A 26,829-nucleotide genomic window follows, 5' to 3' on the forward strand; every position below is an offset into this window, starting at 1 on the left:
TCCACTTCTAGCAGAGTCACAATTTTCCATAGAGTTCTGCTGGTGAATCTTGGCTTCCTTTCCCACTATCCCCATCCCCTGTGCACACTGAGCCCTTCCAGCACATCACAGGTCCATCTGCACTGTTCCAAGCCTGGAATCAGCCCCACACCTCTCACACTGCACTGTGACATCAATAAGAAAGTGGCAGTGCTCTGTCCTGGACTGGTGCAGAAGATCCCTTCACCTCTCACCAGAGAGGCCATGGCCAGAGACAGATGGAGATCCACCAGTACTGAAAGAGAATTGCTGCACTTGAAAGAGAATTTTCTCTATATTCATAAGAACAGGATCTGAGATGTTAAGCTTGAACACATTTTTGCTCTGCAGACAAAAAAAAAAAAAAAGCTAAGTATTAATTTCATGTGCATCTTCCCCCTCCACATCCTTCTACTCTCAACTCCAGCCTAATTCCCATAAGTTCTTTTTTTACATCACGTTAAGCATACACATCCTAATAAATCCATATGGTTTCTGAGAGAATACAATGAATTATCAGGGGCTGGAGCGATTGCCTTTCACGTTTGCACCTCTGTGCATAAGCACTCATCCACTCTGGTGCACGTGTGTGCTGGGGCTTGAACAACAACCTGCACGGGTTTATCTCCTGTCTCACACAATTCCTCTGCCTGTCTCTCTGTACAGCACCTGGTGAGGCAGCAAGAGGCAGGGTCTGTGTGTGAGTCACAGCCACAATACACTGAACAGCCAGAGCCTCTGACAGAATATACAATGCAGCTGAGATGTCAGTGGAGGTGGCTTTGGAGTGCTTTAAAATGCTGTTCAAGTGCCAACTTTCACCTGCAAATATGACACTTTGCTCGCCCACCCGCTTTCCTTCCAGGCTATGTGCTCCTCTTACTGCAACTTGACAGCTTTAATTATCCATTTCTCTGCCTTCTCTACCCCCTTAACCATTTAGTCTCTGATTTGTCTTGCTAAGTTCTTGGTATGCTCCTGGATAGCAGCTGAACACTGCCACACGGCAGAGGAGACCTGGTCAGACTCTCATTTGCAGGCTGGGCACCAGACCAAAAGGACTTGCAACACTGCATTTACCTCGAAAGCAGAAATCTCTGCTCTTGTTTTCTCTTTGCAGAGCGAGGAGGCAGCAATGGGGACACAATGAGACTATGAGAGTTGTTAAATCAAATCCATTTGGGACTCTTTACCTCTTATTGTCTGAATAATTTATACAGGTACAAACTTCTGGTGAAAAACTGGATCCCACTGGTGGTTTTACAGGGGATTTGGTTCCTTCTAGCCCTGTATTTCACCCATGACAGCAAAACCTACTTCAGACAGTGGCAATATATGCACTGCTACCCTCAGCACCACCTCCTGCTCTGCAGGACAGGAGCCTCTGATGCTGCTGGTGGGTGGGGAGACATTCTAGAAGCTCACAGAGCACTGGCATTCACTCTGGTTTGCCTCTAAGTTCTGTGATTCTTGGACATCTGAGCCACTGTGCTGGATTCAAGGGGTGAGGAAAGCCACATGGTGCAGCCTTTGATAATCCAGGTAATCCAGATCTAAGTCTCTTGTTCCTGTGTTCTATGCCACGTGATTAACTCCCCAACACATGGGATAGAAAAGACTATTTTGATCCTCAGCCAGTCTAATTTTCACCTGCATGGCTGTGTTCTTCAAAAAGCTCTGGTAGGAGCTGTGGACAGATTAAGTAGAGGTCAACTGAAGTGACAATTGCAATGAAGAGGGGAAAAACATACAACATCCTAAAAAACATGCTTACTTCTAAAGGTTGGAAGTGCATTTCATCTAACTACCATTCCACTCACTCCTTCCATTGCTTTGCCTGCCTGAAAGAAGCTACTGTAGCATGTACTGGTATGAAAAATCTGACTGTTCTCTGGTTTCCATAAGTTTCAAGTTATTTTGGGGCTCTGGGAACACCATTGGAAAAGTTCCACAAGGAAACACTAACTAGCCAAGATCCTTGGAACAACCTTAGTGTTTATTTATGGTTTTCCCCCCACATGAAGACACAAGGACTCCCACTACAGGGAGTGCACAGGGATACACTTGTGCATCCATATCCTCTGAATAATGTCAAACAACTGAAAACAAAGAACAGGGATCACCAGCAGAGTTGCACTGACAAAGTTTTCTCCTCCTGATCTTGTGCCAGAGCTCTAAATCTAATGCAACTGGTGTTCAGCTGCTGCTGCAGTATAGATATAGTCTGTATAGGGCTATATATAGTGCTCTGAACCTGCCTCTTCAGCACTAGACCTGTGACATGCTCAACCTGAAATCCCATCTCTGCCTGCATTCAAAATGATCAATAGTCTAAACAGACTGATTCTCCCATTACCCTTTGCATCCTCTTAGGAAAAAAAAAATCCAAGCATTTATTCTATTCTGGTGGCAGCAGTGTCCTGGTCTGTATCTCAGGCCACCTCAGAGAAAAGAGTGCACCCCTCACAATGCATTGCTTTGGGGAATGCTCCATAAATGGGGACTTCTGAACCCCTGATGGCTCTCTGCTTTATTTTGCTATCTCAACATGTGAAGGGCCCCAGTGGCTTTCATATTTCAAGTTAGATCTTAAGGGAGAAAGACTGCAGCACAGAAATACAGATGCTCCTAATCAATACCAAAATGTCTAATGCCAGACAGCACTATGGCAATATGCCTCACAGAAAGGGCACTGCAGAGCCCATTTGTTCTGCTGGGTATATACAAGTTCATTATCTGTAGTCCAGTCAGATCTGTGTGAGTATGGTAATTTGAATAACCTCAGACAGATACAATAGCAAGCAGTGCTTCTGTGCATGTTTGAAGTTCCTCCTATGATCTCTTTCTCTTCCCATTTGCTCTTTTCCTTTCCTTTCTTTCTGCATCTATTTAAATTGCTATTATTAGCTAAAAAAGGATAAATTAATTGCCTCTGAAATGAGCATGAATACTTATACCCAGCCTGGCATAGCTGGAGCTGGCATTTGATAGCAGTCAACAGAAGCTGAGCAGCTTGCAAGGCATTTCAGAACAATAATAAAAATCAATAGGAGGAAAATAAGGACAGCTCTAGAAAGTGTTAATGAAAAGTTGCTGAATTTCAGCGGCTCACCTGTGAACAGCCACATGAAAGCCTTCTGAATACCAAATATATTCATTATAGGCTGCATTGCTTGGCTGAGCCTCCAAAGAATTCTCCGGGTTTGTATTCTCACAATAACAAAGGAGAGGCACAGAAAAGAGCAGGATAGGAGGGATGGAGGGGTGGACAGAAGAAGGTTCACATTTTTATTTTGAAAATAAGATTATTGAGGCATATAAAAACAATAAAATCAAAAATCTGTAGTAGATTCAAACTTGAAATCTGAGATTTTTTTCCTCTCAATAGCAGAGGCAGCAAATCTTTAGGTCAGACCCTGGGGGTGCAAGGAGGTACCACTCTTTTGCAACATCAGTGTGAAAGATTGCTGGAGAGTGTTATAAAACAGTCAGGAGTTAAAGCATTTCCTGAACTGATCCTAAATGGTTACAGCAACATAAGACTGCTCTGAAGCCAAAGCCCAGCATCAGCCACTCTCACACCTGTCATACTGAATTAATGTTAGACTGTGCTCTCACAAGTGTTTTATGAAATGCATTATAGAAACCCCTTTTGCCCCGTGCTCTGCACCAAAGTGACAAAGTGGTGTGGCTCACTTAGGTAAATGCATTCCCACAGCACTTTTCTTTCCAGCATCCAAATACAGAAATACCTCATCCAGAGATGCTCATATAACAGCAGAAATTTCAGATTCCTTTACCAGCAATAAAATTTGTGACTAAGCAAAAAAATAGAATCAATAAACACCTTCCTCTTCTGAAAGCTGCCACGAGGTATTTAATGTCTACAGATGATCAAGGTTAAAAATGCACCAAATCTTTACTTACAGAAAAATGGAACTCCAGTCAAATAAAAACCTGAATCAAATCTGGTCAAATAATTCCTGCTGTGGTTAAATTCTCTAAGGGACCACAGAGCACCCTCATCTTCAGCCAGATGTCAGAGGGCTGCCCAGAGTCCAGCTGTCCAGTCTGCCTCAGAACTGGACACTGAGGCTGCTGCCTCACCTGAGCTGGGAGGGGATGGGGTGCTGTGCAGGCTGAACTCCTGTCTTGCACTTAAACCCTTGAGCTGCAATTTGCTGCGGGTTGTAAAACCAAAACAATGTAACACTGACACCCACATTCACCAGTAAGAATAGGAAGACCCATCCCACCCAGCAGGGGAAGCATTTTCCATTACTGCATGTGGGTAAAACACCACATTTCTGCTATTCAAAGATGCACTAAGGATGCCTCAAATGAAGGGAGCATGCTTTGCTCCAGCTGCATTTCTTCTTGTTTGAGCTTTCCCTTTTTTGTTTGCTTCATTTCCACAAAATCACTTTCATTTGATCTGAATCACCTTTTGGCCACACAGTTTAAAAGATGAGTGAAATTGCTTGCACAGCTATAATCAGGGGAAGGTGCATTATAGTGAAAAGATGGGAGACTCAACAGTTCAATACTATCCAGGATCATGATGGTGCATCAATGTGGTATAGAGGAACAGCACACACATTTCCAAATGACCTGCAAATCCCTCTTGTCAATTCTGGCTTTGCCATCTGTACACTGACCAGTCTAACTCTGCTCACTGTATGGAAGATGAAGAGATTACATCTGGACAAAGAAACAGAGAAATTATTAAGCCTTCTGTTTTTTGATTAATAGCAGAGCTAGATGTATTTACCATCTGGGGTGGAAAGAGATTTGGCTGTGCTCAAGAAAGGTAAGAAATGATGAAGAAACACAGGAGCTAAATAATGTCAGAGTCAGCAGAAAATGACTTCACAAAAGTCTGTCTCAACACCCAAGATGTCTCATGAACAAATGGCTGCAATTGCTGCAGTGTATGCAAAACATTTCCTAGCACAACCTGGCAGGCAGGGGAAAAAAAGAAAATTAAGGAATGTGCCATCAGTTTAAACCACAAGGAAGGGGATGATATTGGAGGGGAAGGGGATCCCCTCCTTGTCTCTCTCCAGCCTGCTTTATGTGAACAGTCACTTCCCATCCTCCTTGTGGCCATGACAAATGTGAAGCTACCTGGACAGCAGTGACTTAAAACTTATTTACTTTTATAGGAAATGAGGCATGAAAACTATTATAAAAAAAACCACGATGTCCGAAGTACAAGCTGCATTTCACTTTCCCCACAGAAAGGTTCTGAATGCCAGAATTGACTGTAAGGCATGGTGGGATGCTGGAAACATCAGCAATTCTTCCTAGGGCATGGCAATACCATATTATGAGGCCAAGTTTGAGAAAGAGCAGAATAAATTGCTTGTATGAGCACCTGACACACGGCTTTGTTTGTTGAAAGCGGTTGCAAAGCTCAGAAAATTCTCCACATATTTGGCCTTTGATCTTGTCAGAGTGGTCCATAAGATCAAACCTATTCAGTGCTGGTGGGAATATCATTAGTGTAAAGAAAAGCCACATCATCTAAGTCCCTACAGAGGTCTTGTGTAACATGAGGGTGCCTGATTGTGAGAGTCAATATATGTCCCAGAAGCACAGGTTGATAATTAAAAGACCAACTAATGCCTGGAGCAATTTAACCTTTCTTCCTCACATCACACATTGTAGCTCTAATGCATCTTCTGTGCTGCATCTTGTACTTTCTCCATTTTTGGCATGTTCCTGAGACAGCTGCCACGTGTTGAAAACAGAGCTGTTGGACCAACTTCATGGTATCCTGGGACATCCTGTGTTTAGGGGAAATACTCTACTGTCCCATTAGCCACACAGCCCCACTGGTGGAAGTTCAGCCCCTCTTGGTTATTCTCAGAAGTAGCACTGCCTCTGCTGGGAACTTATTCCAAGTGTGACCCCACTCGTGCTTGTGAATGATTCCTTTTGCACTTGACAATTCAGAGGAAAGAGAGACTGTGGAGTGGGGACAGGAAGAAATTCTTGGCTGCGCACCAAAGTGTGTTTAGTTAGGTCTGCTAAAGGCTTCTTCCACCTTTCTTTGGCTCATTAGAGACAGCACATTGAGCACAATGGACTTGATCTGGTGTGAGAAATCCCCATTCTCACAGGATGCCTCCTTCAGAGCAGGCACTTCCCTGACAGTTATTACCTGCCTCCAATTTACTGACCACTGGCTCTCACAGAGCTCTATAAAGTGCATAGCAAATAGTTTATTCCAGGGAAGCAGGGTCCAGCCTGCTCCTTTATCCCCCTCACAGCAGTGGTGAGAGAATCAGGCTGCAGCACACCCAGAGCACAGAGAGCCTGAAGAGGAAAATTAAAGGACACAAACAGTTATGAACCTTGACAGGTGAAAATGTTTGCTGTCGGAGGGAGATGCTGAGATGCCAAGTCAATGCCACGCACAGCAGACACCAGGGCAAAGAGAGACAAATGCAGGACATGAACTGCAGGGATTTCACAACAGAAGAGATCTCTGGCTCCACAGCTTTTGATCTCTGTACCTTTGCAATGAGACATTTCATCTGGGAGTCAGCTTTATCCAGTGCTGGATTAACTTCTTGTTCCACAGCTTGACCTGTCACCCAGAGTATTACAGAGAAGGGCGCTCAGAAACCCATACACAGAAAACACATTAGATTGAGATAGATCTATTTAACATCAGCACTGTGCAATACATCACGCTGCTCACAGCTTAATTTCAGCCTGATTTCCACAAAACAAAACCCTAACAACTAAGAAAAGCTCATGCTTTCATCCAGGCTGAACAATACTAATCTTTTCTTTTGATTTTGGTGAATACTGCCATGGAAAGCCTCACCCAAATTTGTATCTCTTTCTAGACTCATCAGCAGGACAGTTTTTGGGACACATTTTCCTTTGCCAGAAAACATTAGCTACAGTAAAAGCTATTGCCTCCCACTTAAATATCTGTCATGCATATCATTTCCTGGGACCAGGACACTGCAGAGTTCTGGAACAGGGATAGCTTGTAAGCTGTTCAAAACACACTGCTGTTAACTATTTAAAGCATTTAAGAAAAAAAAAAAATTCACCAAGTGACCACCCAAAACTTTTCCTGTGTTACACCTGAAGGATCCCTAAATCTGATTTTGCTTTGGCAAAAGTACACAGAAATGTGGGTATTTTTATTCACACCCACTCACACTTTCTGAGGCAAAGTATAGAAAGCATGTAAGGATACTGTGCATTTTTCTGGAAAGCACACAGGAAAACAGAGCTAATTTTAAACTACAAACATTTCACTCAAACCCACAGAGGTGGGTCTATCCTAGGAAACAGCAGGGTATAATTTCCATTGATGTCATGATATGCCAGCAGTAAAGCTACAAGATTTTGGTGCTACCTCTCAGAACTTGATTAGACTTAATATTTACAGATTAATATTAGACTGAATGTCACCCCTCAGCTTCCTCCAGAGAAATGTTTTGATAAAGAATATATATGTTTGTTTTTTTTCAAAACCTGTGAGTAGAGAGAGGGATGTAGAAATAGTTGCCCTCCTGTCTGTATCAGTGAGCCCTCTGTATTCTGCATTCTTCCATTGGTTCCAACATTCCCACTAAAACCAAACCATGGAATTCTCTTGGCTCGGCTCAAAGAAACATGGGAAGAAAGTATTAATTTTCTGAATCAGAATCAATATGCTGCAAAACCATTTTCCATGAATTATTTATTCTTATGCTAGCAAACACTTTGTCCCTGCATCTCTCTCACACAGCATTTGCAACCAGCTCCTGCAATGTGACACCTCTGGGTGGGATTATCAATTCAGCTGCTTACCTGTTCTCCAAATGGTAACAAATTACATCCAAGCTAGTAAAATTTCACAAACTTGCAATTACACCCAGTGAAGTGAAAATTAACAACTACCTATCAGTTGTCTTTTAGCAATGACATTCATTCCTGGATGCCATGGAGTGCTCACTACTGCTGGGCAAACTTGGAGAGGTAGAAGACTTTGCTTTCAACTGCTGAGGACACATGGGAGTTTTACAAAGTAAGAGAACTTTTATTTTTTTTTTTAACTTCTTTAAACATATTTGTCACTAGAGATCTTCCTTCTGTACTGATCAACTACCACACAGTATTGGATAAACAGAATGAATTCCAATTAATATAAAGTCAGCCAAAGGAAAAAGTAACAGAAGGCTACAAAGATCACAGAAAATGCTCACTGAGTTACTGTGACCAGATGGCTTTTTGTCAATGTTTGAGAGAAGTCAGGGTTTGATGTTTTTCTTCCACTACATTATTTTCATGCAAAGGCTCTTCTAGCTCCAGTTCAAAAGTTTGATTTATATCCCAAAACCAGTCACCTAGCCAGGCTCCAGCAGCTCTTTCTAATGACATAGCAATGATTTTTTGGATGGCTGTCCAGAACATGGATGGTGTTTAGCATCCACCTTAATTGCTTCCTTTATGTGTTCACACTACAAGTGAGCACAGCTAATCCAAAGGAAAGTCTCTACATTTTATCCCTCTCTTTAAACCGTCCCTCATAAACATTTAAAACTGTGAACAAGCTTGCAAGAATGGGTTTTGGCATGAGGAACAGGTGGTGCTAATGTTGGGTAAATGTTCCTGCAGGGGAGAGACTGGAAGTCTGCTATAAATTACAGGGGTATTTCTGCAACTGAAAAACTTGATGTTCATTGATGAAGCTGAGAGAGCTCTTTGATGACAAAGCCATCGGGGAGCTTCAAATCATGTCACATCACTAAGTCTTCTTTCTCCATGTGTCTTGGAAAAACATTCTTGCAAACATATGTGATGCAGATAGCGCTAACAAGTGATGATGGTCTTATGTATTTCTGCTTCATCACAAATTCAAGCTGAATAGTCTCAGACACTTTTCCAGGTCAAATTCCTCTTGTATTTATAATGGGACAAACTCACTTAAATACCCCCCACTGAACATAGGAAGCAAGTAAATTAATTTTGCAATCTGGAAAAACATGTCCTAAATAAGCAGCAGGATCAAAACTTCTTTCTGTCCATCAAAAAGTCATAAATCTACGCTCTAAATGACTAAAGGACTCCATGCAGTGAGAAAAAGAACTTATAGGAATATACTTGCAGTATGAGGTCCACAATTTCTAAATCTTTCTACCAAAGTCCTTTTATAATCTACAATACTTGTTCCCTACAGTGCAGCACTTAGATAATGCCTTTCTTACAAGATCCTCTCCATGGAGGCTCTGAGCTGGACAGAACCCCATGTGACAGTGAGCAGGGAAATGTTTCCTGCTGATGAATTTTTCTGGGGCAGTACCATTCCCACGTGCCAGTAAGCAGTTTTGATAGGAAAATGGAAAATCACTGGAAAACAGAGAACAGGTGCTTCTCTTTCAGCTTTTTTTCTCCACATGGATGGCTGCAGGGCATGGACCCACTGTTTCAGTAGTTTATTTGGGAGTCAATTTTATCTCAATTCTAATTACTCTCCATACACTGCAGCTTCCAAGATACAAATCTCAGCCATAAGACGAGTCCATTTCTGCAGATCTAAACCCAAAACATGCCCCACCAACTCCATTCCCACAGCAGAGCCCTCTGGAAACAACAGTCACTGACCTTTGTGCCCTGTCTGTGATCTCCTCCTCCAGATCCAGCAGGAGTGCTGCCTGAGCCATCAGCTCTTTGCTGCAGGGCAGGGATTTGAGGTGCAGAATCAGCAAACCAAGGCAAAACTTGCTTCCCATCTCCTCCAGCTCCTGTGTTCCCAGCTGCAGGCCCTGATGGAGAGAGGCACAAGGTTTCATGATTCCTACATATGGAAGTTTCCCCTACAGAATCATTTGTAAATTAATTAACAGCACGTGGTCTACAGAAGCTATCCTAAAATAGCCTCTGTTTTACAGCAGAGGAAACAGAGGCAAATGGTTTAAATGTCTCAAATAATTTTTTAGAAGTTGTTGCAAGAATTAGACGTAGGAATTGGACCCCAGGAGAATCTGACAGTAAATCCACTTTTATAAATCATCCAGTTTTTCTCTGTAGAGGAGCTGTCTACTTAAGTAATGGGGGGAAAAAAATAAGTCCTGTGATTATAAACATTAGGCAGTGGCAAAGATGGAAAAGGGAACTGGACAAGGAGAGAAAAGAGAGGAAGAGATCTTTAACAAGTTATGAATTGTTTTTTAAGAAAATCAATTGCAAAGTAATTGCAAAATAACAGACACCTCCAAGGAATTTCTCAGTCTCTTAAAAGCTGGTGGCACAAACAGGGTTTGGATTATCAACTTCATCTTTCACAAGACGAATTCTCCAAGCTGTGGATCCTTGCTGGTTGTGAATAGTCTGTGTTTGGTTTTAAACCAAGGGCCTGCATCAGAGGAAGTCAGTGTAATTGATGGCAGTTTCATGCTTCTGGTGAGAGGAGGGCAGGGGACACACAGAGCTCAGATAAACCAGAAAGAAACTAAAACTGCAGAGTCCCTCATCTTTGGCACTTGGAGACTGCATCACCCATCAGGGGCTGGACCAGCTGCTGCCTCTGCCAATAACAGCCCTGTGTGGTGTTGCAGCAAAAAACATCTCTGCAGCCAAGCTTCTGAGAGACTTCCAGCTCCATTCCCAGGCTGTTTCCTTAGCAACTCTCAGGAGTCCAGAACAAGCCCTGGCCCTAAGTATGGTGTGAGCTGCACATCACTCTCCACGAGATATTTGTTAGTGAGCACCTCATGGGTACTGAACATATTATAATTTATATTATAAAACATAATGTGTTCAGTAATCCGTGACAGGGGACAGAGCTCTGCTCTTTTCCTGTATAAAGTTATTTTTGTAAAATGCTTTGGGATCCTGGGGTCTGAGCACCTCTGTATGGCTGGAAGATTATTTCTGAGGCAAAAACACACAGGTGGATGGAAGAAAGAAGAGATTTCACATATAAATGTCTGCAGCTCTCCTGAGGAGTTTTTCAGCACATTTTTGTTAGAGGACAGAAACCATTTGCACAGCACCACCATAACTTCCTCTCTAGCAGGTCCAGCACATGTAAATATCATCTGGCATAAAAACCACCCTCTCTGATCACATTTCCCTATGGACAAGATATTATAATTCAGTTTATTTTCTGAGGCCCTATGAGCAAAGCATGAATTTATAGTTATGATGAACATAATCCAGAGCTCAAACACGTTGGACAGGGAAGGACCTGCTCAGAAGAGCACACTCAATCTGAGGGAACAGCCTCAGTGCTAGGCAGGGTCTGGGGCCCCAAGGAAACTAACTTTTGCCCTCTGAACATTCTCTGAAGCATGTTTATCACCGTGGCTAAGTGTCTAACATAATTTCTACTCTCCTCTTATTCACCTCTACTGCAAGTTTTGCCAAGCAAGATAGGGGTATAAAAAAGTTTAGTAATAATTTATAAGAAAAACAAAAATGTAGGGAGAAGTTTATGGGAACTGAGGGTCATTAACACAAAACAATAAGAATGCTCAGCAGCTCTAAACAGATTCCTAAATGTTTTATTATTTTACTTTAAAAGACTGAAGATATTGTAGTGTGGCAGAGTTACAACCAGCAGGCAGAAGTGGTGACATTTCAGAGAAAAAAAAGATGTCATTTCCACAGCAAGAGAGTTATTTTCTCAGGGGCAAAAAATACAAAGAACATCTTGAGGCTTTCCCTGGGGTGCATCTCAGGGTCTTGCTTCCAAGATTAAGGCAACATACTAAACAGCTATCAAGGAGATGCAAACAGTGCCTGAGCTGAAACTCAGCCTGTGGCTTTATGACTCCCTAGAGCTTTACTCAGAATATGGAAAGGCCTTAAGAAACTATGAGAAAAACAATAATAATAATGATATTAACACTATAACACACCTCAGAAGCCTAAGACAGTAACTGTTCATGCACTGAAGTCAGCTGCTGGATGATGCACCCATACTGCTTTGATGTTAGACAGCTCAGGAGTAACAGCTGGAGACTCAGCCAGAGGATTGCCTGTTAGCATACTTTATTCACTTCAAACATGGACATCTATTTATTTTAACTCAGGCAATTTTCTCTCTCCTTTCTCCCTCCCTCAGCAGAGGGAGGAAGGAGCTGGAGGTGCAGAGCAGCACTGCCATTAAACTGAAGCTGAGGACAGAGCTGACATGTTGAGCTAATGTTATTGATGGCATCTGCCAGCAATGCCAGGACCTGGTGTAGTGGTTAATAATCAGTCCCACCTGCATTACTGAAAGGGAAGCCTGACCTCCAGGCATTTCCCTTGTAGGCAAGTGCAACAGCCAACTGCATAAATTTTGAGATTGTGCTTACAACACAGACTTATGAAAATATCCTAAAAGAAAGAAGGTAGAAAGGTAGAAATGATGCAGTCTGGTTTGGCTGAGGAGCTGGTAGGAAGCACAGCTCCACAGCAGGGAAGCTGGGTGTTACCAAGTGACAACACACGGTCTGTTTGTCGCAGCTGTACAGGAGGAAGCTGCTCTCCCTGCCAGCACCTCCCCTGCAGTGTCCTGCCAGCCTGAATTCTCAGTGACCCCATCTTCTTCTCTGGCACAAGGCTTTGTCCCCTCCTCTGGTCACATCTGTGTGACCAGCGGAGCGTGGTGCAAAGCCTCCCATGCCAAAAGGACCCAGGTGGATTCTGAAGGAGGAAGCAGCAGCCCTGCACCAGAAAGCTGCAGATAAGCTCATCAGTCCTAATTAGCCCAGCCTCAGAAACATGCTAACTAAACTACCCTACTTTAATGATCAGCTCAAAGCTCCACACAGGTTTTGCTGTCCATTACATCAAAGCACCAGTCTGGACCAGCTTCAGCTTGATGCACCAGATTCCTCTGCACAATGCAAATTGGTCCCTTGGGCTCTGTCATGCAATAATCTTCTGCAGACATCATGTTAAGGGATAACAGGTTAATTGTTTCCTGGCTATTATAGAGAGTAATGGAGCTGAAAAACTTTTCTTAAACCCTTTTCACATTTTTATACTGCAACAGACAGAATGGGAGGAGGTGATGCCTAATAACAGCTCAACTTCGAGTTATATTTATTTTCCACTGTAATACAAAAGAGGGGAACAAAAATAAAAGACTTATCATTTGGCCTCAACACTGTCAATACAAATTTTCCTAAACAAAATGGATCAAATTGTATTGGAAAACCAGTTCATTCAAGCTCAGCACTGATGCATCAAATGAATACCCACAACCAAATATCTCTCATCTTGCCCTCAAAATTCTTCCCAGACTAAATGACAATGTAATGGAAAAATTTTATTATTCATTACTCATGTGCTTTAAATATTCCAGGAGACAAAGACATTGATAGTTTTGTATCACAGATATTGTTGAAGGAGGTGGAAAGACTCCAGGAGTTAAATTAGAGATTTCTCCACAGGGTAATGAGAATTACAGTAAAATTAGAGCTGGGAGATACTAATAAATACAAGTAGAGAGAAAATTTCAGAGGGATCAATTTTTTCCTAAAAGGGATTTTTGACGTTCAGCACAGGCACATCAGTGGCCTCTCCTGCTTTAGGTCACTGCTCAGTCCTTGGGGCAACAGCTTTTCCCTGCAAACCCACTTCCAGTCAACACACAGACACACACACTTACAGAATATTCCCTGCATCTCAACAGCTTTACACATGCACAATGGCCATGCCCTCAGGCCGGGTATAAATAAATTGACAGTCTGGTTTCTCACTAATTCCATCAGTGAGCTCTCCCTCGGAATACTAATCAAAACCATTTGGAAGCTCTAGAGGACAAACTTAGGGAGCTGAATGAAACATTTGGTGCCTGGTGTCTGCAGCCTTAATTTTAGCTTGAGCCAGCCCTGAAGGTTGCTGTACTTTCAACCCCTGTGAATGAAAATACACAGACACCTGCTGGGGACCTGGCTATTTGGACAGCTAGGACAGCAGGGAATAACCCAGGTTTTCCTATGCCCCAGAGATCCCTCAGCAGCAGGAATGGTATGCAAAACAGATGAAGTGGAGGGGATGGGAATTTGGGCCAAAACATATCAAGAGGATTAAGCAAGTGGAAAAGGCTGAAGATGCAAGGGGAAAAATAAAACAGGCTATCAGGAATTTCTAGAAAGATGAGAGGGACTGGAGTTAAGAGACAGGAGATAAAAGGGTGGGGGAGATAAAAGGATGAGAAAGAAGAAAGAGTTGTTGAGGTCAATGGATGCTGATACAGAGGAATGATAACAAGAAGAAAGCTAATGGCAACCTTGACCACCTTGGCACCCTTAGGGAAGTTGCCTTGCTCTGCACATCTGTCCTCATTACATCTGGTGCTCTGCCCACACGGTGAGGAGAAAAGTCCTGACTTGCTTTGAACCTCCTCACAAAACTTCTGCTGATCTCAGCTGGTGTTTCAGCTGAGCAAACTTCAACAGCACAGAAGGAATTATTGTTTTAATCATTCAAATGGGCTCTTTTACTATTAAAAGCCATGTATGTCACAGGCAACACTGTTCAAGGACCAGACTGAAAGGGAAGATGAAATACCTTCCCCTTCCAATCTTCTGGAGAAAGAGTCCTGGACAAGCGGCTCATAGAACAACTGGGGATTTAACAAACAGAACTTGTTGCCAATTTCTCTAGAAAAACCAGTTATTTAGGTTATGAATTCCCCAGCTGTATTGTGGGGAGAGGTATTTTCCTTCTTTCCATTGACCTGCTATTTGTCTGACATTTCCATTTCCTCACATTTCCACTTTTCCCTCACAGTATTTCCACAGATGTTTCCCTCCATTCTGTTTTCTCTCCCAGATTTCTCTCCTTCTCTGTTCCTTCCTCAGCATCCTTTGTCTCTTCCTTAATCATCTCCCATGAATGACTCAGTATATGGCAAGTTCATCATGTGTTGGAGGAGCCAAATTTTATTAGTGTTGCACCTGAGCTCTCTTTTATCTTGGCCACTCTGCTGCAACACTGCTACTAATGTTTTATGCCAACAATTTGCAAACTAACAGGAGGGAGACAGGGGTGGATTTAACTTCCCATCTCCTCAAAGACTGCATACGTACACTGAGGTAGTAGTTGGACAGAGAATAGCACAATAACTTTTTCGGTTTGGGGTTTTGTTTGTTTGTTTGGGTGCTATTTTGCTTGGTTGTTTGTTTTTCTGGTTTGTTTTGGTTTGATTTTTTGGTTTTTGTTTCTTTTTTATGCGTGCCATAATTGTGATGGGTGGTCATGTCAGGAACAAAAAAGAGAATGACAAACGAGGTTATTTTCCACCTATGCAGACAAACCATTTAGAAAGATGCTATTCTTTGCAGAGTTCTTGCTTTCCAATAAAATTGAGTAGTACATCGGTTTTCTGTCTCACTCATTTCCTTGTGACATGCTGGGGACCTATTTTAGGCCCTGGATGAACCTGGACTAAGCTTATCCCTCTCTGCAGACACTGAGCAATCTCTCTCCTTGTCCCACAATGTCTTTTCAAACAGAATTGAAGAGGCTGAGTGAAGGCCAGGTCAGAGCTGCACATTTTAGTGGAATCTGCACTGTTTCACAGTAGCAGGATCAGGAGTGCCTCAAGTTCCTATCTGAGGGCTGCAGACAGTTTTGGGGAGGAGAAGTCTCCCTGTACCATCCAATGAAGATGTGACAGTCCAGAGAGCAATATTTTGACTGCAGACCTAACCAATGCCATAGGCGATGCCATTATTTTAAATAAGAATAATTAAAAAAAAAACAAAAAAAAACAAACCAAAAACCAAACACAAAAAAAAGCCAAACCCCAACATGCTAATTTCCAAAGAAAAACATAAATTCTGCTCCAGGACACTTAAGCTGCCAAGAAAAAGAACTAGGGACTGTTCAAGTCACATAGGAATTCTGAGGCAATGTAAGGAAACAAAGCAATTACCAGTTACTGGAGGCTATCAAGTGCTTTGTTCCAGAAAGCACATTTCTTCTCCATGCTCCCAGTATTTCCAACTGGCTAACTGGTATCTGATGGTGCCTTGAAAATTCATCTGTAGTCTCACCATGACCTCCTCTCACATATGTTCCTTTCCCTGCTATCTGAACTCCGTGGGGCATGGAACAAGTCACAGACAGGTTATAGCCTGAGGTATCTGGAGATTAAGTGTGAGGTGGGGCTATGTCTCAGAATCTGTGTCAAATGAATTAGCTGTTAAAAGCAGTTTGGGAAAGCAGGAAGCTGAAATTTTTCAAGTCCTAAATTGGCAGCCTAATCCCTGGATGACTTTTCTTCCCCTCTTATTCCACTTAAAAGTTTACCTCTATAAATAATTCTGATGTACAGAAAAGTAAGCAGACTCTTGGCCCACCCAAGCCTTTTCATCAGCTATGAATTTACCCAGTTTAGCCATTTTTCACCATAGGTGTAAAATAATTTTCTAATCCTGGCTGGTGATCATCACATGCCTTGGAAAAAATGATTTATGATACTTATCCTGGCTAATGTAAATGTAGATGCTACTCAAAGTGTCAAACCCACTTTAAAAAATCTCAGTAAGGTATTTGTCTTCATAATGCCATTCACAGTGGGGATCCCCAGGTTAATTATGTGCTATACAAAGAGTCAATTGTTGCATCTTAATTTCATGGAATGGTGATGCACACTTTTATTATATTACACAACATTTTGTTGTTTATCTGCATGGTTCTCTATAGTGCATTCTATTCTTTCCCAGATGAAAATATTTATTGACCAAAATGACGCAGCAAGGTTAGTGTGCTTTAATTCCCCATCCAAAATGAGACACCAGGACCATGGCACCTTTCACTTTTGCACCAACACAGGGACAGGGGCACTAGGACAGATTCAGTGAAATCCATCACAGCACGACTCAGACAGCAGCCCAGCTGCTCCAGCGTGACACCCCACATTATCTCCATCCCTCTGCTGCCACACTAGATCATCATGGAGACCTAACAAGCCACTGAAACTGTGTCTTGGCCTGGCAGCAATGTCAGGTAGAGGAGAGCCCTGTGAGGTGGGTTCTGCTCCCTGCTGTGCTGCCTCCAAGCACCCCCAGCACAGCAGAGCCCCCCAGCCCACACTGGCTGTTCCTGCAGCTGAGCTTTACTCCTTCCCTCTGTAATGCAGCAGCTCCAGGATCCCTAATGCTTTCCCTGCACTGAAGCTGCCTTCCAGGCCACTAAACACTTTCATCTGTTCCCTCCAGCCCATGGGTATCACTGCTTTGTCTCTTACAAAGGGATGACCCATAACACACACAGTACTCCACAGGAGGTGTTTCCACGCTGGTCTACAGGGATATTAGAACATCTTCTAAGGCTCCCTGTTTCTTCACACACACAGGCATCTTACTCACTTTTTTTTTCCTTTATTGCTGCTGCTTCACATGGCACAGACATCTTTATCAAGCTGTCTTTGTAATAGCTACTTATGTTTTCCTGAATGGTGAGAGCTAATCCAGAGCCCAGCCATGTGTCTGAATGCTTTAAACTATTCCTTCAAGCATGCTGCACCCTGCCACTGCCTATGTTTCATCTTCCATTCTAGTACCCACAATCTTTCAGCCCTTCTTCCCACGGTATAATTTGCATCAGCTGCTAGCAGCAGATCTTATTATCTTATTATCTCCTTGCCTTCCAGTCATTCAAATTAGAAATACTGACCAGCACCAATTCACAGAGTGGTAAATGGATCCACCTCACATTTTTTTCCATCCCAGAGTTGTCCTATCCTACCCACTTTTCCCAGCCTTTTAACTAGGTTTTGACTACACACAGACTCTTTTATTTCTCACTCCATAACTCCCAAAATTTCTTGACTTTTTTTTTCTTTTTGTGGGAGCCTCTCCTTTCATCAACTATGACTCATCTGGGATGCCCACTGATACCATTCTGCATGAAAATTAGCCTTCACCCTTAAAAGCCATGAATAAAACTTTATATACTAATTCCTCATTTGTCCTCTAGCTCCTGTACTTCTTTAAAAAAACAAAAAATCATATTATCAAGGCCCTATTAATTCTATTAATACTCTCAATCATTGGGTTTTGTTATCCCAGGTCCTGTGAACCACATACTGGTGGTTCTCCCATGACATCAGATAAGGTTTTAAACATAAGGAATCATAATTATGATTATTTACCTTGCTGAACCTGATTTACACAGTCATCTGCTAAGTCTGCTGGCCAGTTTTAAAGATTTCTTTTTAGTAGTTCAATTTCTTAATTTCCTTACAACTCCTACAGGGGAAAAAATTGGGCTTCACCTAATTCTGTGAGTTACAACCTTAATCAAATATCAAATAACAGAGCAGACAATGTGCAAGCACTGATTTGTGTACAAAGCAGCCAGCATGGTCCCACAGCATCCTGCTCTGTTCCCATCCTGGCTGCCTGCAAACTCTGCCAGGGAACTGTGGCTCCAGAATGCATCCAAATCTCAGCCTACACAAACTCTTATTGTTCCAGATCCTTATTGTTTTCCAAATCACACCTTGAAGCATAGAAGCTTCCTTCTTTCCTCCAAGTCTAGCTCTGCTCTCCACAAAATCCCTCAAATCCTTCTGCCAATGGCCTCAGAGCAGAGCTTCCACCTGGGGGTGGCTTTTCTGGGCACATCTGATGGCACTCAGCAGCCTCCATGGTGGGATAATTACATGCACATATCCAGAAGAGATTATCCTGAGGCCCTCTGTGTGTTGATCTCCTTAAAAACTTACTTTAAATAGGCCTTCACAGGTGAGAGGTAAGGACACAGACCAATCCACAGCCCTGCACCTTCCTCTCCCATTTCAGTTTTCATTACTGTAACCTTTCATGCCTTCTATATCCATCCCCTTATTCTGATACATGTCAAAAGCTACCTGAGACTTTTTTCCTAAATTATAAATGGCTCCCCCAGGCTAATTTCTTTTTTCCATATCACAAATTCTCTTTGGTCAACTTCAGCAAACACCATCAAAGCCAGCCTTCCCACCTATCCCTCCCTACAACCTCAGCATCAGTGACAGGAAGCAACTATGATTCTACAATTTATTGTATTAGCACTTCTAAAACAACAAAGGAGGCATTGATTTTCCAAGCCAAAGGCACATGGGAAAGCACAAAAAGCCTCTCTGCCCAGCTCAGATCAGAGGAAAGAGACACTGCAGAGGAGAGGGCTTCCCTCAGCCTGGTGCCTGCTCCCTTTGAAGAGGGAGGATGGAAGTACAAGCAAGGAGCTCGCTGGCTGTTCCCTTACAGGTGTCAGTGTAATCATTCTGACACAGGACCCTTCTTGCTGCTTGTCACATTTAACAGAGAAATGGACAATAACAGGGAAAATATGACCCTTTTTTTTTTCTTTCTTTCTTTTGAATACTCTATACGAGTCACCTGGAGAATGGCTGATAACACTGAGGGTAATTCAGGCAAAAATACTGCAGGACCCTCTGTGATGTCTGCTCTGATTTAATATAGGTTCACAAAATGAACATGTAATACAATAACACCACAGAAAGTTACAGAATACATGAGAAAGCTGGGTCAGAGGGAGATTTCACCAGACAGCCCAAGGGCAAGCTACTAATCATTTCATTCAGAGGCTGGGTTAGGAAGGACATCCTGCAATGAGTCCCAGGGATGTGATATCCACAGTCAGAAATCAGAGATCAGGAAGGTCCTTCCAGGTGAACCAGCTCCCATTAACCACTAACAAGGGTTTGCACAAACTAAACTGAGAGCCATTAAGATACATATGCTGGATATTTATATCTTAAATTTCATTGGAAAAAAAAATATTACTAAAAGGAAAGCAAAAAATCAGGACCAAAAAAGCTTCTAATTTATTACAGGAAGGATAGGAACTTTTGGTGCTTGTCCATGAGGAGCTGACCTGGAGCATGCAGATGATTTTAGACATTTGGACACATTTACTAAGGAGAACATGGGTCAGAACTGGCAGCTGGATGCAGAGTTTTGCAAACCAGTGTTTTCCCTTCTATAATCCTACCAGCACAGGGTCACTTTAATACCTGCATACTCTGTGTTTTAGGAGAGATAGAGACAAAGAAAGTCTTTGAAGACTGTGAGGAACAGACAGAAGAAAAGGAGACAAGTTCAGAGACACAGAGCTATGGTGAGGAGAGGCAGCTCTCTCAAGGGGGGTAACTGATGTGACCCCCAAAACAGCACATGTTGCCCCTTGCTCTGCCATGAACATGTCCACATTGACTTTTTCACAGATGGACACCAGAAATAAGCAACTGGAGGGCAGCTGACAAACGTTTCACCCAGAGAGAGCATCAAGTGAGAAGCACACAGGACTTGTAAAAACTAACTACAAGTTTCTGAGTCTTTGAAAATCTACTGACCAGCAAAGCAGACAAACATTTATCAGCAGAGGAGAGGCTGACTCCAGATTACAGGCTCTCAGGATTTTTCATCTCACAGATGTACTACCTGAGAAAATTTGCATAAGAACACACTGCCTTTTTCTTAGGAGTCCTTTTATGATTTCTACTGAAAATAATAATGATAATCCTCTGTTTGTGACATTGCAATCATTTCTATTACAATCAAGTGTTCTGTCCAAAAGGAGGATTACTGCTTCAGTTTGGAAAGTGTATGGACTTTCAGAGGAGCTAAGGAAATTTTCCCAAGAAAATGACCTTGGTAAGAGAGAACAAAGACAAAGATATAAAAACAACACTACATATGATCAGAACTGCCTCTTCCAAGAGGCATCTGAAGCCCTTTAAGTTCACAAAACCTGGTATTCCTACAGATGAGGAGACAGAGATAATGGAGACAAAAAAAGCATCAAGACATTCCTCTGTACTGTGCTATTCCAACATTCTCTCAGCTTTTTCCTTTGACAAGCTATTAATGTTTTAAAACTAAACATCACAGAGACATATAGAAAACCCAGAGCAGTTTTCAACTCCATCCTTTCAGCAGTGTCCTGTGGGGAGGAGCATCACTGCACATGGTGCTGAATGTCAAACAACTCACTTAAACCTGTGCCTCTGGCAGCTGCTCAGAAATCCACAGAACAAACAGTTAAGAAAAAGGGGAAAGGAAAAAAAAAAAGCCTTTGTTTTTCTGCCTTTTTTTTTCCTCAAGAACATAATTTAGCACGACTTTCCACAGAATAATTTGCATGGGATTACCCACAATGCACTGCATTATGGTAATACATTTCAGCCTCTGATGCATATTAGACTGACAGTGCTAAGAATCTGTTAAAGGAAAAATAAATGATACAGGATAAATGATGATGTAAGACAGGACAGTAAACATTCCACACTTGTGTAATCTGCCAAATTTCAGTCTAAAACTGGCCTAAGAAAGAGAACAAGACTGTTGTGCGCTCAGAACAGCTTTAGGGAATGTTCTCAACTCAAGCAGAAAACAATACCTGACTGAGACATGGATGTAATCACCAAGGAGTGGAAAGTACAACAGACCAGAAGTAAGAGCTGAGCAGAGGACAAGGAGAGATTTTCTTCATTTCTTTGATTTCCCAGTGGGTAGCACTGGAGGGAATATTCCTTCCTGCCCATCCAAGGATGGCTCAGTTCACTGTGCTTCACCACACACATCCACTCACTCTGCCTTCTGCTCCTCTCCAAGCCCTGCTGTGCCCCTTCTGATGCTGGTAGCGATCCCTAAGAGATCCTGGACAGATTCTGTGCTCAAAAACAGCTGTCTCAAAATGCTGAGCCTCAGGGCTATGTGGTCACAGAATCCAAACTGCTGACACCTCCTTCCTGCACTCACGATGGCAACTCAGCCCTTCAGCTGGGGGACAAACACTTCCTTCTGATGTTTTCCAGAATTTGTCTTGCACTTTCCCATAGGAAATATCCACAGGAAAATAGAATCAAATATTAACTGTCCCCCTTCAATCAATTCCACACACTGTTTTCCTTGTAATTGAAGCAATCAGCTATCACTCCTCAAAACCTGAACTGAGGGCTAAGTCTCTTTTGCTATGTAATGAAGAGCCATTTAAATGGTCAGGGGACTTTCCTGCAAAGCCCTCAGACAAACAGGAGCAAGAGGCAACAAGGAGGGAACAAGTTATAGGGCTGGTCAAGGGGAAGGTATATAGTGAAAAGCAGGATTTTTCCATCAGGGTCTCTTCATTAGTTCTCTCAAAGCTAAGTCACAGAAAAAATGAACAAAATAAGGGTTGAGGCCAAATTATATTTGCTGAAGAGGAGTTATAGAGATTAGTGCATTAATTAATTGAGACAACGATGTCAGCAAGGGCCTGACCTTTATTCCTGCCCTAGTAACAGCTTTGTCCCTGGTGGCTTCCAGCCTGCATGCTGAAGCCATTTAGATACATCCCTCAATTAATCTCAGGATACCCTCTGGGACGTAGGAGAGCAGCACTGTGAGCTTCAAGCAGGGATGCTGAATCAGAGGAGGAGTAACCCAGTCAAAGGCACCTCATCAAGGGCATTGGCAGAGCTAGGGAGAGAGCCCACAGTTCTCTTTACCTCTCACACTTCACCCCTCATGGATAGGAACAAAGCTCTTTGAAGGTATTAATCTGGAATTCTGCCATACTTTATTAAAAAAAATAAATCAGAGACTAAGAAGAAATAAAGATTAGGTTTCAAAAAAAGCCCCTGCCGCAAAACCACAGTAAAGAGCCTGGTTTAAAAAGAATTTGTATCATTTATATTCTGTAATAAAAAGCCAGCAATACATGAAACTTGGACAAAATGACAGATACTACTGAGACCAGACAGCAGGCAGGTCTTCAGTCACATCCTGCTTCTCCCCCTTCCACTGGGACCAAGTCCTTCCCTCAGGCAGAGGAGCTGCCCATCCCCTGAGCTCCTGCCACTCTGACAAAGCATCCCCAGAGCCCACAAGTGCAGCTGGATGGCAGGACACCAGGTAGGATAAAGAGCTGGCGCTGTCCCACACAGCAGGGATGGACAGAGGTGGAATCTGTCACAGCTTGAGAAGACAATAAACAATCACAGTTTTTCAGAGGCAGTCAGGGGACCAAAAAGCCACGTGAGTTGAGGAGAGAGTGGTGATGCTCAAGGATGGAAGGTGCCTGCTGCTATCAGAATAGATGTTATTATAATGACTGAGAGCCTGGATTTGTTTTGCCTGCCAAGCAAAAGCAGCAGACACATCAGCCCATTGATCTTGGCCACAGGCTGCATCAGTCCAGACTCCTGTCCACAGACTGAGTTCCTGGCTTCACTTGGGACCCTCCTTGTCACTGCAGATCCACCAGTGATTCCTAGACTGACCCCAGTCACCACCACTGGACCTGATCCTGTTTCACTTGTTTGTGCTCCTGGCTTGACCTGGTTCTGCTTCATCACCATGGCCCTGCTCAGTGACCTGGGCTCTGGGTGAGATCTGCCCATCCTTCACTGGCCTGCTCTCTGCAGGCTTGGCTGGCAAGGAGAGACATCTGGAATTAACTTGATTTCTCCTATTGCTTGCACTGCACTTCACTCAGTACAGCCTCCAAATTCTTTCCACTCTAGATGAGCAATAGTGCAGAAGCTGTAGCTTGAATGAGAAAAATTGTTCCTTCAACATGTCAGGCCATCCCTAACTGAGCTGAACCTGCCTGTCCCTTCCACTTCAGCTCTACAGTCCTTCACATTCAGTCCTGATGCTGGAGAAAGCTCAGACAAGAAGATCTCTGGTGTGGATGGAGCCTAGACTGGCACATACTCAGCTTTGTTCCATGCTCCTCCATTTAGAGGTTACAACATCCCAAACCACACACAAACTTCTCTGCATTACACTGCACTCACTTGTCTGGCACCTTCTTGTCCACAAGGAGCCAACACCTGCCACCTCTCAAATGTCATATTTGAATTTGGTAAAAAAATTTTCCAGTACAAGTAAGCCTTTAACTTTAGGTGTCGAATTAATTTTCATTAAAGCCTTCAGGGTTACCTCATGTTAGAACCCAGCTACAAAAATAGATTTCCTTTCCTCTTCCTAGCTATTGTTGGCAAACATTAGTAATAGTGAGAGAAGCTATTTTGGGACTTTTATTGGCAAGTCTTATGTTCAGACACTAAAGGAAGTAATTGGCTGACAGTGGGGGAAAAAGCGCTAGACGTGGTTTTCCAGAAAATACCACTTTCTGCCAAGCTCTTCATGCACTGTTTCACTGGGAAAAAACCCCAACAGTAACCCCCAAAACAAAAGAAAACCAAAAAGCTTTATTAACTGCTACTAATAGAGGACACATCTGTGAGGATGAATGAGAGACAAGGGCACATATGCAAAGCTCTGTCTCAGGCTGACAATCACCAGTGTTCAAGGACACATCTCTGAGACACAGGTACCATAGCAAACACACCCATTCATAACTACACAATTAAAATAACTCGTTCACCATGTACAGACACACCAGTGCACATTTGCATACTTGGAGGTGTGACAGAAAGTGTTTTGAACTAGTTCACTCATGTGTGTGCCCACATTCAGTCACAGTCTTCAGCAAAGATGAGTTCGCACTCAAAAAGATTTCCTGCACACAAACACTCCACCAGTACAAACACTCACCTCTTGTGAGTCAGGAAAATACAGGCAGGAGCTAAATAGAAGCACACAGAGATTCATATCTATTTCTCTTGTAAATTGTGCAGAAAGTCTTCACTCATGTATTAACACCGTGCTAATAATTTCTGTTAATTAGTGTTAAAATGGGAAAACATGATAATGCAGATCTCGGTCCTTTACAAGTGAATTAATTACACTCAGCAATACCTGTCACCCCCAATACATACAAAGGAGTAACACAGACTTGTTTTTCTATTTCCCAGGCATTTGCTTCAGTGTAACTAGGATTTATTCATCAATGAGCTAAGAAACAATGCAATAAAATTCACTAAAAGGAAACATAAAAATTAAGCCCTTTCCCACAAAGCCATGCTGAGCAATACAATTACCCAGACTCTTCCAGACTCCTAATGAAAATCAAAAATGATTGGCAAATGATTTAGGAAAAATATAACCTGTTCTTTTTCACTTCTTTGTCTTGTACATTTGTCAGCAAGCAATGGATGATGCAGCTTATATCACGCACAATCATAAACTTGTGCTGTGTCTGGTGCCACCAACCTTGCTGTGCATCCAAACCCACTTAGGATAACGTGCAATCAGTGAAGACAAAGACTTTATTCAGTCCCTGAGCGTTCTTGTATCAGGTTTGCTGTGGGCACAGCCATTCACAGGGACTAATCACTCACTCACACAAAAATCATCAGTTCATTACATGGGTTACACATGCAATTATTCTCTCCATGTACTACTACTGATTTTTCCTTCAAGTGGAAAGCAAATTCTCTACAATCCCTATATAGAGAGACTGAGTTCTGTATACATAGCAAATAATTTTGTGCTGCTGTACAAAAAAACATGCTATGGGCAACAGAGGAAAAACTTCTTAAGGTTATATTTTTTCTTTTTATTTTTTTCTCTTTTCCTTTTAAATTCAAGAACATATACCTGAATGAGATGTATTTTGGGATTATGCCAAGCCTCAGTAGTATTGACACAGAAATATGAGAAAAACATTTCTGGTTGTCTTGGGAGCATTCTGGCTGTCTTAAAGGAGAAGGCCTTCAATTACTGGTTCTGCCTTTTTGGAATCTCTTTAAGGTTTAGATTCTGGGTGAGGAGTCACATTTAATTCAGTTTATCATAGCTGTACACTCTCAAATGAAATCAGTGGAACTGACTGGAAAGAGAGGATATTTAATGAAGCACCTTGGGGCTTGAAATATCTGTTATTCAGTCTTCATGAAATAAACTTCTCTTCAGAATTTTACATTCCCTTATTTCAACCAGTCAGGATCTCCAGCAAAGCCAGCCTGACCTTAAATGCCATCTGGACTGTACTTATGTATTCCAAACACACCGAGAAGAGCCACATGCTTCTCATTCTTGGGCTGTATGAGAAGATAATAAGCCAAATCTCTACCACAATAATTTGATTCCTCTTCAGGCTGTGCCTCTTTTAAGAACTTTTTCACGTGAATTCATAAATCTACCCAAGCTTTTTCTTTCCCAGAGAATGCAACAAAAGATTTTTTCCAAAAAAATATGTGAGAAATCCTGATAAGATTTCTCCTTTCTAGCAATGGAGCCATTCATGCTCCACCAGTGACAGCACTGAGTCAACAGCACACTCACTAAACTGTTATCTCAATTCCCTGCTAGCAAGGTCTAGCCTTGTAATTAGGATCAAGAGCATGAACCAGTCACCATTTACACATCTGTGGGATGCTGAGCATCTCTCTATCAGCAGGCTGAGGGCTCTTCAACAGGCTCTGACTCTACATCTCCATCTCCAGCTGGAATGGTCTTGCTTTGCCCTGTACTCCTCTGCCACTACACCCATCCACCTAATTTTAAATCCAAAATTTTTGTGCTGAGAAAGACATGCCTGAAAAGCTGCAGAAGACCCTAAAGAAAGGTAAGGAGAGTTAAGAAGATATGAAAGCTCCTTTCCACATTTTAATAAACAGCATATGAACAGCAAGGAGGAAACATTACAAGGGATAAGCTGTTCTCCCTCCAAGCAGCAGGTAACAGCTTAAAGCAGCAGCTGTGACAGGCATTGTCTATGCTGGTTTGTTTCCCACCACCCCTGACATCAATAAATTTGTCATTGAACAGGAGCAGCTCAGTGTGAGGAGCTGCACCACCCTTCTGCTCCCATCCTGGCTGGAGGAAGGGATGGGCTAGAACCTCACAGGGCATTCATCTCCTTTGCTGTCCCTGTGGGCTCCCACAGGCAAGCAAGAAATGCACCAATGGCAGTGCTGTGAGCATTGTGTCCTTCAGAGCTCTGCTGCAG

General features: G+C 42.5%; 1 protein-coding gene across 1 annotated transcript in view; it reads right to left on the reverse strand.

Moving 5' to 3' along the window:
* The window catches only part of AGBL1 (AGBL carboxypeptidase 1), a 245,936-nt gene that overhangs the window by 73,376 nt on the left and 145,731 nt on the right, over nt 1–26,829 (reverse strand). The window contains exon 22 of the mRNA XM_054516258.1: nt 9,634–9,794. Within this exon, the coding sequence (XP_054372233.1) occupies nt 9,634–9,794 (161 nt within the window). The remainder of the gene's footprint in view (nt 1–9,633; nt 9,795–26,829) is intronic.

Source organism: Molothrus ater, chromosome 13 (genome assembly GCF_012460135.2).
Source record: "Molothrus ater isolate BHLD 08-10-18 breed brown headed cowbird chromosome 13, BPBGC_Mater_1.1, whole genome shotgun sequence".
Classification (NCBI taxonomy): Eukaryota; Metazoa; Chordata; class Aves; order Passeriformes; family Icteridae; genus Molothrus; species Molothrus ater.